The 14,013-nt window shown below is 33.9% G+C and overlaps 1 protein-coding gene across 1 annotated transcript in view; it reads left to right on the top strand.

Annotated features, from left to right (window-relative positions):
• Window positions 1–9,793, top strand: part of LOC100376247 (polyamine-transporting ATPase 13A3) — an 83,796-nt gene extending 74,003 nt beyond the window's left edge. The window contains exons 29-34 of the mRNA XM_085508642.1: window positions 755–827; window positions 1,151–1,301; window positions 2,258–2,406; window positions 2,667–2,755; window positions 6,369–6,452; window positions 7,761–9,793. Of these exons, the coding sequence (XP_085364768.1) occupies window positions 755–827; window positions 1,151–1,301; window positions 2,258–2,406; window positions 2,667–2,755; window positions 6,369–6,452; window positions 7,761–7,985 (771 nt within the window). The 3' untranslated portion in view covers window positions 7,986–9,793. The remainder of the gene's footprint in view (window positions 1–754; window positions 828–1,150; window positions 1,302–2,257; window positions 2,407–2,666; window positions 2,756–6,368; window positions 6,453–7,760) is intronic.
• Window positions 9,794–14,013: the final 4,220 nt, after the last annotated feature.

The raw sequence follows: 14,013 nt of genomic DNA, 5'->3' as shown, positions 1-14,013 counted from the left end.
GAGGAGGGATAATAATTTCCGTGTTTTTTTGCTGACCCAGAATACAAGAATGACTAGTTTTATTGCGTTTCTGTAGAAATTGTATATATTCAAAACATAACAAACTACTTGACATCCAGAGTTGTCTGTTTCAACAACATTGCTTTCATCTATGACGTCACAGTAACCCCCCTATCGCTAGAGGGAGACTTCTTTAGTTAAAGGAGTATTAAGTACAAATCCCGAACAAGCCAATTACATCTGTTCCACTTAGTCGAACACACTAGTGATTCAGGTCTCACAGAATTGATCCACACCTGTTTAAATAACATTCTGTCACTCACTATGTTCGATTTGCTTGAACGCATTATTGATCTACGTCACTAGATGGATAATATTCTGATTAACTGAAACTGTTCTTGCTCTCCTGTTTACACAATAAGTCAACGAGAAGCTACAATGCTTCTGACTTTCATCCCTGTGTGTGCTGCATCGTATCTTAAGAATAGACGATGTGTGAGTTTCAAGTCCGCGTGATTACGTCAGCACGCGCACCATCAACGGAAATTTTCCCAAAGCGACTGTACATTTCCATGTGTTCACGGTATATATTACGAACATTTACCCGAAAAACACTTGGTATAAATGAATATTTATATTATTATTGGTTTTATATCAACTACAAACAAGAACTACAAAATGACGGATAACTGACAACAAAACCACGTGACACAGAAACTTGCTTATGGTCTATTTAACTTATTTTTGAACACAGATCCAATCATTCCCCGGCGACTGGATGTTTATGTACTGGGATATTGCTATTACAACCACAGTAGCCTTATTTGGTGAGTAAATACTGATTAAACCACTATGAAATGAAACAAAACTGCTCAATAAACATTGTATAACGATATTCTGTTTTAGCTCTTATACTATTGGAATTCTTCAAATATTTGAATTGACAATTGCCACGTTTCAAGTTCTGCCGTTACCTTGAAAATTTGTGCGCTCAGGTGTAAAAACTTTTAATTTCGTCTGCTGATTTAGCTAGAAATCAAACTTCATTCTCGCAGAGAAACCGACCGATGGCGCTATAATTCGAAAATACTTCAAACAAATACTTCAGAATGTTATATAGAAAACTGATTGTTACATTCTCTTTGCACAGCTGGAAGAAATGAAGCCTATCCCAAGATAGTTGCTAGAAAACCTCAATCACAGTTAATGGAGGCGCCTATGATCTTCTCTATCGTCTGCATGATTCTTCTTCAAATGTTATGTCAAGTCGGTGGTTATTTTTTCCTTACTACACGAGCATGGTGAGCAACGATTTTTTAAATATTTTTCTCGTATATATAGTGCTAGTCTCATCGAAAGCAGTTAATTTACAAAGTAACATAGACCGAAGAGTATGACATTAACATTTACATACTTCACGTCACGTGCCAGTACCCTCAATGACGTCATCCTGTCTCAGATACTAGTATACTAGTCTTTCATTTGTTATCGACATTTTTGATTTGTCTGAATGTAGCCAACACGTTCTTTTTATCGTCCGTGGTATTACCTGGTTGGTACACCGTGGTCTCGAAGAATTTCAGATTCTGAACTTGAAATGTTTTTTTAGTTTCCAATCATCATGGATCAACATGTTATTGGGGCATATTAGAACTCTTCTATATAGAGAATTGTCTGATTCGTGAAGTGCAACTAATTATATGTCCTTATCCTCTCTATTGATGTTTGTATTTCTGTTATATGAAATTATTTTTAATATATCAATACAATATTGACCCTAGAAACACTTTCGCGACTCGCAGCTAATACAAGCTTGCATCGTATAACAACATCGATTGGCGGTACTGTCGACCAGTGAAGGCAGAATATAATGAAAAAGCAGGGAGCTCTCCATAAATACATCTTTGCTGGTCTTACATCTTTGATCGCCTTACTCTAACCTTGGCAGAACCTCAGTTATGCAAGGATTTAAAATTGTGCCTCTTCTGGCATATCGACATACCGCCGTTTTGTTTTAAGTCCGTTGTAATATGCAACCCCTGATGCTACACCAGCTTTGATTGGGTGCATTTTGACAGGCGCATCCAATCAGATTTATTTATTTTCTCAAGGTCAAACACAGTATATTCACGCACGGCTTCGTGGAGCAGTATATTTCGAGTTCGCAAAACTGTGCAATTAATTAGATACTGCACTTTGTAAATATTTATTTCTATAATGGCCAGCCTACTAACAATTTGAATTCATTTTGTACCAGGTTTACACCACTAGAACCGATCATAGGCGATATGAACATCCTGTGTTATGAGAGTACAGTAGTGTTCTACATTTCTGCGTTCCAGTACATCATTGTAGCATTCCTGTTTTCGAAGGGACCCCCATTTAGAAAGCCGCTATATACTAATAGTAAGTATTTTTACATTTGAGGCGTTAAACAAATATACGTTTGTAATAAACTAAGACAAGTTATTTTCATGGGCAACGTGTCTAACACCAATTACCCACTCATGTTCCTTCGAAAATGATGTTCAATCTTTTAGTCGTGCTAATAAATAGTTCAAAAGTATAAAACACTGTATTTCTATTTTTTGTATTTTTTGTCTGTGGGAAAGAGCTCAAAATGACGTGCATTTCACTACTATTTATTTTTTAATTCATTCAAATAGTTCCATATACAATTGGGCTCATTATATTAACACTGTTCACGGCGTTCTTAGTAATCTATCCAACGAAGCCACTCGAAGATTTCTTCATGGTATGTATATTATGCAAAATATTTATGTAACTTAATATAATGAAAATAATCTTTATGGCACATTATTGGTTATTTAGTAACAACTTGAATTTTGAGTGATATCTATTTATATCAGAGAAAACCGTCGCTACTATAGTTATTTACATTTACAAAGGGGTTCATTGGACACTATGACATTTGCTTAATACCTATCATTTGAAACGCTAACTCCTTTATACTTGTAATCCCCAACTTACAATATGCATTCTAATGTTTACAATTTGCATATGAATCCAAGTGAAAGGTTTACAATCTACATATGAATAAAAGTGAAAGGTTAACAATCTGCATATGAATACAAGTGTATAGTTAACAATCTTCATATGAATACAAGTGTGTGGTTTACATTCTGCATATGAATAAAAGTGTACAATTAAAAATCTGCATATGAATAAAAGTGTATAATTAACAGTCTACATATGAATAAAAGTGTATAGTTAACATTCCGCATATTAATAAAAGTGTGTGGTTTACATTCTGCGTATGAATAAAAGTGTATAATTAACATTCTGCATATGAATAAAAGTGTGTGGTTTACAATCTGCATATGAATAAAACTGTGTGGTTTACAATCTGCATATGCATAAACGTGTATAGTTAACATTCTGCATATGAATAAAAGTGTATAGGTAACATTCCGCATATGAATAAAAGTGTGTGGTTTACATTCTGCGTATGAATAAAAGTGTATAGTTAACATTCTGCATATGAATAAAAGTGTACAGTTAACATTCTGCATATGAATAAAAGTGTGTGGTTTACATTCTGCATATGAATAAAAGTGTATAACATTCTGCATATGAATAAAAGTGTATAGTTAACATTCTGCATATGAATAAAAGTGTATAGTTAACAATCTGCATATGAATGAAAAAGTGTATAGTTAACATTCTGCATATGAATAAAAGTGTAAAATTAACATTCTGCATATGAATAAAAGTGTACAATTAACAATCTGCATATGAATGAAAGTGTATAGTTAACAATCTGCATATAAATAAAAGTGTATAGTTAACATTCTGCATATGAATAAAAGTGTATAGGTAACATTCCGCATATGAATAAAAGTGTATGTGGTTTACATTCTGCATATGAATAAAAGTGTACAATTAACAATCTGCATATGAATAAAAGTGTATAGTTAACATTCTGCATATGAATAAAAGTGTATAGTTAACATTCTGCATATGAATAAAAGTGTATAGGTAACATTCCGCATATGAATAAAAGTGTGTGGTTTACATTCTGCGTATGAATAAAAATGTTTAGTTAACATTCTGCATATGAATAAAAGCGTATAGTTAACATTCTGCATATGAATAAAAGTGTATAGTTAACATTCTGCATATGAATAAAAGTGTATAGTTAACATTCTGCATATGAATAAAAGTGTGTGGTTTACATTCTGCATATGAATAAAAGTGTATGACATTCTGCACATGAATAAAAGTGTACAATTAACAATCTGCATATGAATGAAAGTGTATAGTTAACATTCTGCATATGAATAAAAAAGTGTATAGTTAACATTCTGCATATGAATAAAAGTGTGTGGTTTACATTTTGCATATGAATAAAAGTGTACAATTAACAATCTGCATATGAATAAAAGTGTATAATTAACACTGTGCATCTGAATAAAAGTGTATAATTAACAACCTGCATATGAATAAAGTACATAGTTAATATTCTGCATATGAATACAAAAGTGTATAGTTAACATTCTGCATATGAATAAAAGTGTATAGTTTACATTCTGCATATGAATAAAAGTGTACAATTAACAATCTGCATATGAATAAAAGTGTACAATTAACACTGTGCATCTGAATAAAAGTGTATAATTAACAACCTGCATATGAATAAAGTACATAGTTAATATTCTGCATATGAATACAAAAGTGTATAGTTAACATTCTGCATATGAATAAAAGTGTATAGTTAACATTCTGCATATGAATAAAAGTGTATAGTTAACATTCTGCATATGAATAAAAGTGTAAAGTTAACATTCTGCATATGAATAAAAGTGTACAATTAACACTGTGCATCTGAATAAAAGTGTATAATTAACAACCTGCATATGAATAAAGTACATAGTTAATATTCTGCATATGAATACAAAAGTGTATAGTTAACATTCTGCATATGAATAAAAGTGTATAGTTAACATTCTGCATATGAATAAAAGTGTATAGTTAACATTCTGCATATGAATAAAAGTGTAAAGTTAACATTCTGCATATGAATAAAAGTGTACAATTAACAATCTGCATATGAATAAAAGTGTACAATTAACACTGTGCATCTGAATAAAAGTGTAAAGTTAACATTCTGCATATGAATAAAAGTGTATAATTAACAACCTGCATATGAATAAAGTACATAGTTAATATTCTGCATATGAATAAAAAAGTGTATAGTTAATATTCTGCATATGAATAAAAAAGTGTATAGTTAACATTCTGCATATGAATAAAAGTGTATAGTTAACATTCTGCATATGAATAAAAGTGTATAGTTAACATTCTGCATATGAATAAAAGTGTATAGTTAACATTCTGCATATGAATACAAGTGTATAGTTAACATTCTGCATATGAATAAAAGTGTATAGTTAACATTCTGCATATAAATAAAAGTGTGGTTTACAATCTTCATATGAATAGAACTGCGTGGTTCACAATTTGCATATCAGAGTCTCACAATGTGCGTATAAAAACATAATAAATATTTGCTAATATCTTTCGAACTAGTTGTCCGAATGAGACCGAAGTTGGTATAGACTTACTTGATCTGTCAATAAACGATATGTGCTATGAAATATTGAGTTTCAACTTAACAAGCTCATTTGCATATTTAATTAATTTTGAATTTTTCTTAATATCTTTTGAACTAGTTGTCCGAATGAGACCAAGTTGGTATAGACTTACTTGATCTGTCAATATAAAATGTGTGCTATGCAATATTGAGTTTCAACTTAATTAATGAACTAATTTGAATATTTAATTAATTTATCTGTCAATATAAGATATGTGCTATGCAATATTGAGTTTCAACTTAATTAATGGGCTCATTTGCACATGTAATTAATTTTGTGAATTATAAGTCCAAATAAGACCATACTTGGTATAGACTTACTTGATATGTCGATATACGGTATGTGTTGATTGTCAACTTAATCTTCCTACCCGATTTTATACATATACATTCAAACTTTATAACTCATAGCCAACTAAATCACATTTGACAAGTGGGGGCTGTGTCATCTTCAGATGACTTGTTTTTTCTGCGTTTCGTCTGTGCATTCCCGTGTAGAGTAATAAATATGCACGTTGCCAGGCCACGGTGGTTTACGCTCCACATGTATGTTTAACGTTTGTTAAATAACCCAATGACACTGCGATTGAAACAACCAACACATAATGATTTTAATAATAATAACAATGAATTAGATTCAGAATAAATTTAAAACTGCAAACATACCAACCTCGTATAAAACCGACTAATTCACTGTGGCACTGTGTTGTGTTATTATTTTTATAATAATATTTGATCATTGTTTATTTTTCAGTTGATGGACATTCCTGATTTACTCTTTCGTGTTCTTATCTTAGCGCTAGCCCTTGCTAATTTCTTAGCAGCTATAATAATCGAGGTGAGTAAACCACAGTCAGTTGTGCAATGTGAATATGAATCAATTGAACCTACAAGTTCTGGGAATGTTGTTATAGAATACATTCTGAGTCATTTTTTACCCGTCATCATTTATTAAATTAAATATTATACACTTTCTTAAGGTAGAGATGCAGTTTACCTGACAGGTATTTTAATTAGCTAATTAGGAAACCAAGATGACCTACCTTGTCCACAAAACTATATATTTTCGGAAAGCTTACTGTATGAATTTTCACATTTTGTTAGTATTTTATTTTTATGGAAACTGTAGCTTGAAATATGCACAAAAATGTGCTTTTTTGGTCAAAAGTGATTTAAAAAAAATAGCTTCTAAACCATGTTTCTGTTTCCTGTAAAAATTGGTTTATAGGTACATCTGTTTACTATGAAGTTGTCAATTTTGCAGGGCGGCAGCTCAAATTTCACTACTTCAAGTTTATGCATAAATTAACACCCAGACTAGTTGTCTGTACGATTGTTGTAACACTGTTCAACCAAAAACAATGCCCCGACGGCGTTTTGACAATAAACACATTGTCAATCATTTGTGAAAATTTAAAAACAAAAGGTCAAAGCGTCTAGGAGCTATTTTTTTTAAAGTTCTGGGACGTGTACTAAAAAGAAGCTGAGATAATTGCTAATTTGCATGACAATTCACTCAGTAAGAAGTTTGCTAATGCTCATAATTAAAATGGCTGTAACAGTTCCAAATTTATATGTATTATCGTTTTGTTAAATATAGTGCATAATATGGAGATCCCGTCATTTACTTTTTTCACTATGTTTCTTTTTTATTATTTATGTACAGCCTTGCTAAATCTTGCTAAGCATTCAAAAAAGAGAATGTTTTCACCTGTTATCTATATTTTAAAATCGTTTTTTGAGTATGTTCCACTATTCAAAATTGTACAAAATAAAAAAAATTCACTCCCAAGTGCCCTACAACCTGCATCTCTACCTTAAACATTGTATTGCGCTTGTTTGTTCGTTTGTTGAATGTTTTTATTTATTTCTAAATCTTATTATGCCGTGGTGTGAAAATGTAAAATCAGACGTAAAGATCGATATTATTCATATTCTCCCAAAGTCTGTCTACATTAAAGGCAATGATGTAATAACTTGATGTATTTTTAAACGCAGAGTGCTCATGTGTGTACCGATTTAGAGAGGAACGCCCTCATCATTACTCATACCCGCATATCCCACAATACAGTGCAGCAATTGCGTCATCTGTTTTTGGTTATATACACATTGTTTCTCACTTTCTTCTGTTTCTGTACACATAAAGGTTTACATCGCCAACAGCTCTTTTGTGAAAAATCTCCTGACATGCAAGAAGTGTAGAGGGAAGGATACATTACCTCGCTACATGCAACTTCAAAATGAATTGTCAGAAGATCATCACTGGCCGCCGATTACGCACAAAGATATGGAGGGTGTAAGGAACAGGCACGGGAGAGTGCCGCCGAACCCGAGGATACCCCCTGCATATATATCCGAATCCGCATTCTAAGTCGTCACATCAGAAACACAAACATGTTAATAATACTTTGACATCGTGTGTCTATGAATATTTTCGTTAATATAATTTTGTGTGTTTTCTTTATTTGGAGATGACCAGATTAATACTATTTATACGATCTTTTTTGATAAGCTTCCATGCATTACTCATTTTTAAAGTCTGGTGTCGATTATGCACGAGTCAATGGAAACCCCGACGACTTCACCCTGAGTCGGGATACGTATAGCAACAATCTCAGGTTAGCGATGCTCAGAGAAGCTTAAAGAGGTCAGGCATGTTTTTATGAAATATCCCACAAAGGAGTAAAAACGTTGAAACACCGGTGAAGGGAGAAAGTAGCGTCGGGATAAGATGGTAATAAGGCGTTTTTGTTTTATCCCAGGAGGCGGCCCGGGGAGTAATTTAGGGATTTTTCTTGTCTTTACATACCCATATGTGGGCAGAGTCGGGGTTTATATTGACTAGCGCATTACTCTACTATTGGTATAAGTGAAGGGTCTAAAGAACTTTTATTTGTACATGTGTTTGCGTTTTCGAATTAGCAAGTTATTTGACTTAACAATATATTTGGAATAGGCATAACAAAATGACGGTTGACGATATTTGTTTCATGTTAGAGCTTCACAAACTTCCATGATACAAAATGGTTGTTATTCGTTCGCTTTGTGCCGAGAGTTGCTTTGTCCCTCATATAATGTTCTATTCTCCCCGTCGATCGAGTCTACTGCTCCATATTGGATACAGTTCGCGCGATGATTAACGAGAATTAGCGGGACAAAAACAAGTCACGTCGTTCTCTGGCTCTTAACGAGATTTCGCCGGCCACTTGCTTCTAAGGTATGTTCCATGTGATCGAGGACGGTGGCTTTGACCTCGTCTTGGAGCCTATTTGATACAGAGATAATAAGAAAATTTGCTGTCACAAATTACGAAATTCCAAAGAAAATACTCCCATACAGCATTACATTGTATATGCAATCGTGCCCGAAATCCGTTACATTGATCCAAATAATACACCGCGAGAACGAAAATGTCCGTTAGTTTACACACTTTCACAACCATTAAATTGCAATACTATTCACGTATTATCTTGCTTGTCTGATATTTCACTATACAAATTCAAATTGGCTTATATGTTTATATCAAACAAGAAATGCATTCCGTATACTTTCGTATTAGTGGTAGTTTTTTTTAAACAGTACAATGTAGCGATTGAATAATATTTCGAAGTCTGTGATTGAATAATTTTAAAGATAGAAAATGTATATTGTTAGTATAAAAGCAATAATCCTATGTAATCGCAGTTCTTCCTTTCATGGTTTGTACTTGTAAAACAGACAATATTACGTATCGATGACGTCCTTACTTTTTATATGCTCTTTAACACTTCGACTCCGTCATCGGAGCGATTAGCGGGCACCATTGTTTCCTCTGAGTGGAAAATTTTAGGTAGGGTTTTAGGATTGTTGTATCTTCTAACCCATTCTGTGATTTGTATATGTTTAACCGTGGACCCAGATTTTCATTTCATTTGGAACGTTATTATGCGCAGTATTATTTAGGAGTTACCACTTATGTAATAATGATGTTTGTAGTTTCACGGGATTCGAAATTGAAACGAAAATAGAAGCATAATATAAACCCAGCATATAATTTGACTCGAGTCAATGCGCCCTCGCCGATACACTCTGGTGCAAACGACTGAGCGCACCGGCGAGGGCGTAGCAGCTTCAGTCGTATGTATCAAGCTGATATATTGTGCCAGATTTAATGTGAACAAATGAACATCTGATCTAAAATGTCGAATTCTTTATTTACGGTGTGGGTTAATATGCTAATGTTGTGATGGTACAATTAGTTGAGCCGTTGTGTGTTGTTGACAATGGTAGCCGTTGTTATGTCTGTCCCACTTCCATTAATATATGTATAAATGTCCCAAAAAATATATGTACGTTTCGGGTACAATAAGTAACTTTTTTTCACATCTCTATAAATGTCGAGAATTTTGTAAATATTGGCGAATGAAAAATGGGCATTATTCTGATTGTACTTTTAGTAGACGTACTTGTAGTTGGTTGTTTTGTGGGGTTATGTGATACGAAGCCATGCTTCGTAATAATGACATTTCAATCTCGCTCTATCTAACGATTACAGAGGCGATGTGAATAACTTTGAGTATTTTTTTACATGTTAAAAAAATCTCTTAAATATGTTAACTTGATGGAATAGTACGATTTATCGAACAAAAAACGTCGTTCGGGCAGTATATGGTGAATGAAATGCTTAAATGAGCTCGTGCATACTTAAAGGTCAACCCAAGCGCACGCGCACCAATGTCGCCGATTCCGCGTTTACTGCCAAAACAACAGTTTTTTTTACGATAAATTGTACCATATTGATTTTTTATCAGGGAGCTTTTTAAAACACAGTTATTTAAACATGCTCAAAGTTATCCACACTTCAATTATGCGTAATTTACAAAGGCGTTTTAAACAACGTCGTTTGAGCAGAAGTTTTTTGCGCATTGTATATTTGTAACATAACGGCTGAGGCGACCATTCTAACCAATAGGTGGCGACAGAGGGAGAATAAGGGAGTGAGGCAGAACGGGATATAGACTTCCTAACAACTGACATCGTTACTGTATTATAAATCGATGTGTTGTTCTCCAAATTGGACTTGTATAGTATTTTCAGAGTGACTGTATTCAAATATGTGCGACTCCCGATTTGGTATGTATTGGCGTCATATCGAAATTTTGAGACAGAAATATCTTTCCATAATCTCTATTCAACTATTTGGTAGAGTTATCGATATACTACTAGTACTATACGCCCACTGCAGTGCCATTAATGGTAATCATATGTCCATATTTGGCAGAGTTATCGATATACTACTAGTACTATACGCACACTACAGTGCCATTAATGGTAATCATATGCCCATATTTGGTATACTACAGTGCCTCGTAGGAGGGAAAGAGCGGGCTCAGCTTAGCAAGGGATTTTTTAAAACATTTACGTGTACTTTAAAGCTGCTTGGTGTATTTCACTCGTAATATATAATATACATAGCTGTATTTGTATAGATTCGCGCATGCGCGAAGCGCGGAATGTGAATAAATTATAGACACGTACGGGCTGCACTGACAAGTGTTTCCTGTTATAGGAATTCTATTATTGCATAGGCGTTCATTTTTATATATCAAATATAAATGTCTAGTATTGAATTGTAATATATAATTGCATATAACACATTACTATTATAGAAATGTAGATATATTTACGCGAAGAACGGGAATAAAATTCAGAGTGAATGTACAGTTGTGATTTTTTGTGTTATATTCATACGGGCGTGGTTTGCATAACGTAAGGACATCACCTTACCATCAATCGAACGTTACAATACTGTTGACGATTCGGTACTGTGTGGTGTACTTCACGACGTTTCCTGTTCTATATATAACTTGCACGGTGTTTTTACTTGTCGAATGATAAGAAATAAAGACCAGCGTACGTTTCCTTACGAGTTTAGAGTCGGAAACAGAAGGCTTGTAGCATTGATCAACAAAACTAAAACTCAAATAGCACTACATTATTCCCTGGATGGGAAGACCCACATTTTGTTGAAAACATATTATTAATGTATGGCTGTTCATTAAACTCTTCTTGGTCTGTCTCTGAGCCCATGGTCATTACTGCAGTAACTAGCTAAAGCACGCCCTCTATTCTCAGCTTATCCATACTATATAAAACAAAATAATAAACCACACCCAGAGCAGTGAACAAATATAACTGATGAATTAAATTGTATTTAAATGTAATAGGAAAACCAACCAATGCACAGTTAATATTGCCACGTCACTAGTATCCATTAATGAATGAGTATTAGAGAGACAAACAGTTTAGTGGCTCTTCCGTTCTCCTTGAAGGTTTCATAAACGAGTGTCATAAATCGGGGACACGTGTTAAGTTTCTCACTTTGGATGACACGTGGCACTATCGGGCTTGACACGTGTCCCCGATTTATTTTTTCTGTCTGCATCTACAAACATAAAACTGTGAATTTGGTGATTCCAGTAAGTCATCGACCCGACGGATAACTCTTATATATCACATTCTCTGGTCGAATAACGGATATAATTACATTTCTTTAATCGCAGATCCGGAACATGCTCCACATAAATTCTCTCTCTATCATTTTTTGTCGAGAGATTATATTTTGAGCACTATATCGAAATAATACAAACAACAGCCCCGAGATACTCATTCCAATCTGAATTGGAACCATGCGGACAGTAATTGTATGACTGCGCACAAAAGCAGTGATTGAATAGGGCACGTATGGCAAGACACATAAATTAAATATACCTTAAATTAAGTGATTTGCCGTATGGTTCGGCGGTAGTCTCAGATATACCAACATCAGAGAAGTAATAAAATGCCGCGATGTGTGTAATTCTGATACCTCAATCATCATGCCTTTCGAAGGTCAAAGGTTAAGCCTAATTATAACAACGATATTGGTACATGCTAAATGTAAGTCCCAAACTGCATATTATGTCAGTGTGTTTACATAGTTTTATAGACGTAAACCTGCGATCCCATAAACGAGGGATATGAAATACAAACGACATAAGAAATTAAGATTTTGTCAACCATCTAGGTTATATTCACTGAAATTTATAATTGGGTTAAGCTAGGTTAAACACAAGAACCATCATTCCGATTTTGAAATATGTGTGTTAATTGATAATTGTCCCAAAATACCGATTATCTATCTCAAAATTTCATTCGCGGTGTTATGGACGTAATGAACAAATCGAGTAATAAGGTGATTTACAGAAATCAAAAAAGTTTTAATATCGGCTGTTAATATATATTGTTAATTTATACGAAGGTGCTGTATTTCATGTGCAACGCTGATCTATAATATGTGTCACGGTTAATTAGTTATGTGTGATGGTGATAATTTATTTGGGCCCCTTCACAGAATGCAAGACATTTACACGTTTGAACATTTTTGTTGATTTGAGAAACATTTTCAATAGAACAGCAACAGTCATGTGTATTGACAGTGAATCAGCATGAGGGATTACAAGCAACATGACATCTAAAAAATGCCTAAGTTTCTAACCCCTCTTCTAGGGAATCTTTAATTCCGCCAACATTGAAAATTGAATTAACAACAACAATAACTGCAACGACAACAATGAAAACAACAACAGCAATAAGTGTGTACGACTGTTATGTTTTTGATTCACGATTTCAGACCAATAAATGTCTACGCTTAAAAAATAGTTCAACTAACCATGTGACGTATTTCAATCGATATACGCGAAAGGTTGCTGATAATCATTCGCCAAATTTATAGACGTAGATTCGCATTCTAAATTTGACACATGTTCGAAAAATCTGTAAGTTAAAATCAAACACCTTGAATGTTGCTGTACATAATAACGTGTTTGAACAATCAACATTAATATTCCACTTCATTGCTCGCAGGGCCACGGTTCTAAGCACAGACACAACTAATAATCGGTATCAAAACCAGAAACGCATTTGCTAATTAAATATTAACCGTATGCTCTACAGAAAGGTGTTTACGCCACGTTTGACAGAATATTGCTTCACTACTATAACACAAGACGATTGATGAAATTAAAATTCCCACGAAGTAAATAATTATTCCGGATACCACCGACACTTACCGAGTAATTCCCGAGAGAAGCGCCCACAGTAGCTTTATTTACCGATATTACTATTCACTTATACGCATGTCGTACTCACGCTTACTGTGTTTTTAAATTAGAAAAGAGTCAAATCGAACATACATCTATAACACCACAGTCGTCGCTTCGCGTCGTGTATGGATTACATGCGATGTATACGACGCGTGTAAAAGGTATTCAGTGTGATGATTTCATAGATAAAATTTACATAGAACATTTTCCTGTCAAAATAACTGCGAATTAGAGCAAAACAACCACTACACAATGTCTCTTGGTTAGATGGTAATT

The sequence above is a fragment of the Saccoglossus kowalevskii genome, chromosome 15, assembly GCF_978046115.1.
Source record: "Saccoglossus kowalevskii chromosome 15, keSacKowa6.1, whole genome shotgun sequence".
Taxonomy (NCBI): Eukaryota; Metazoa; Hemichordata; class Enteropneusta; family Harrimaniidae; genus Saccoglossus; species Saccoglossus kowalevskii.
Note: the sequence above shows the minus strand (reverse complement) of the source record. Positions and strands in the feature narration are given on the sequence as shown.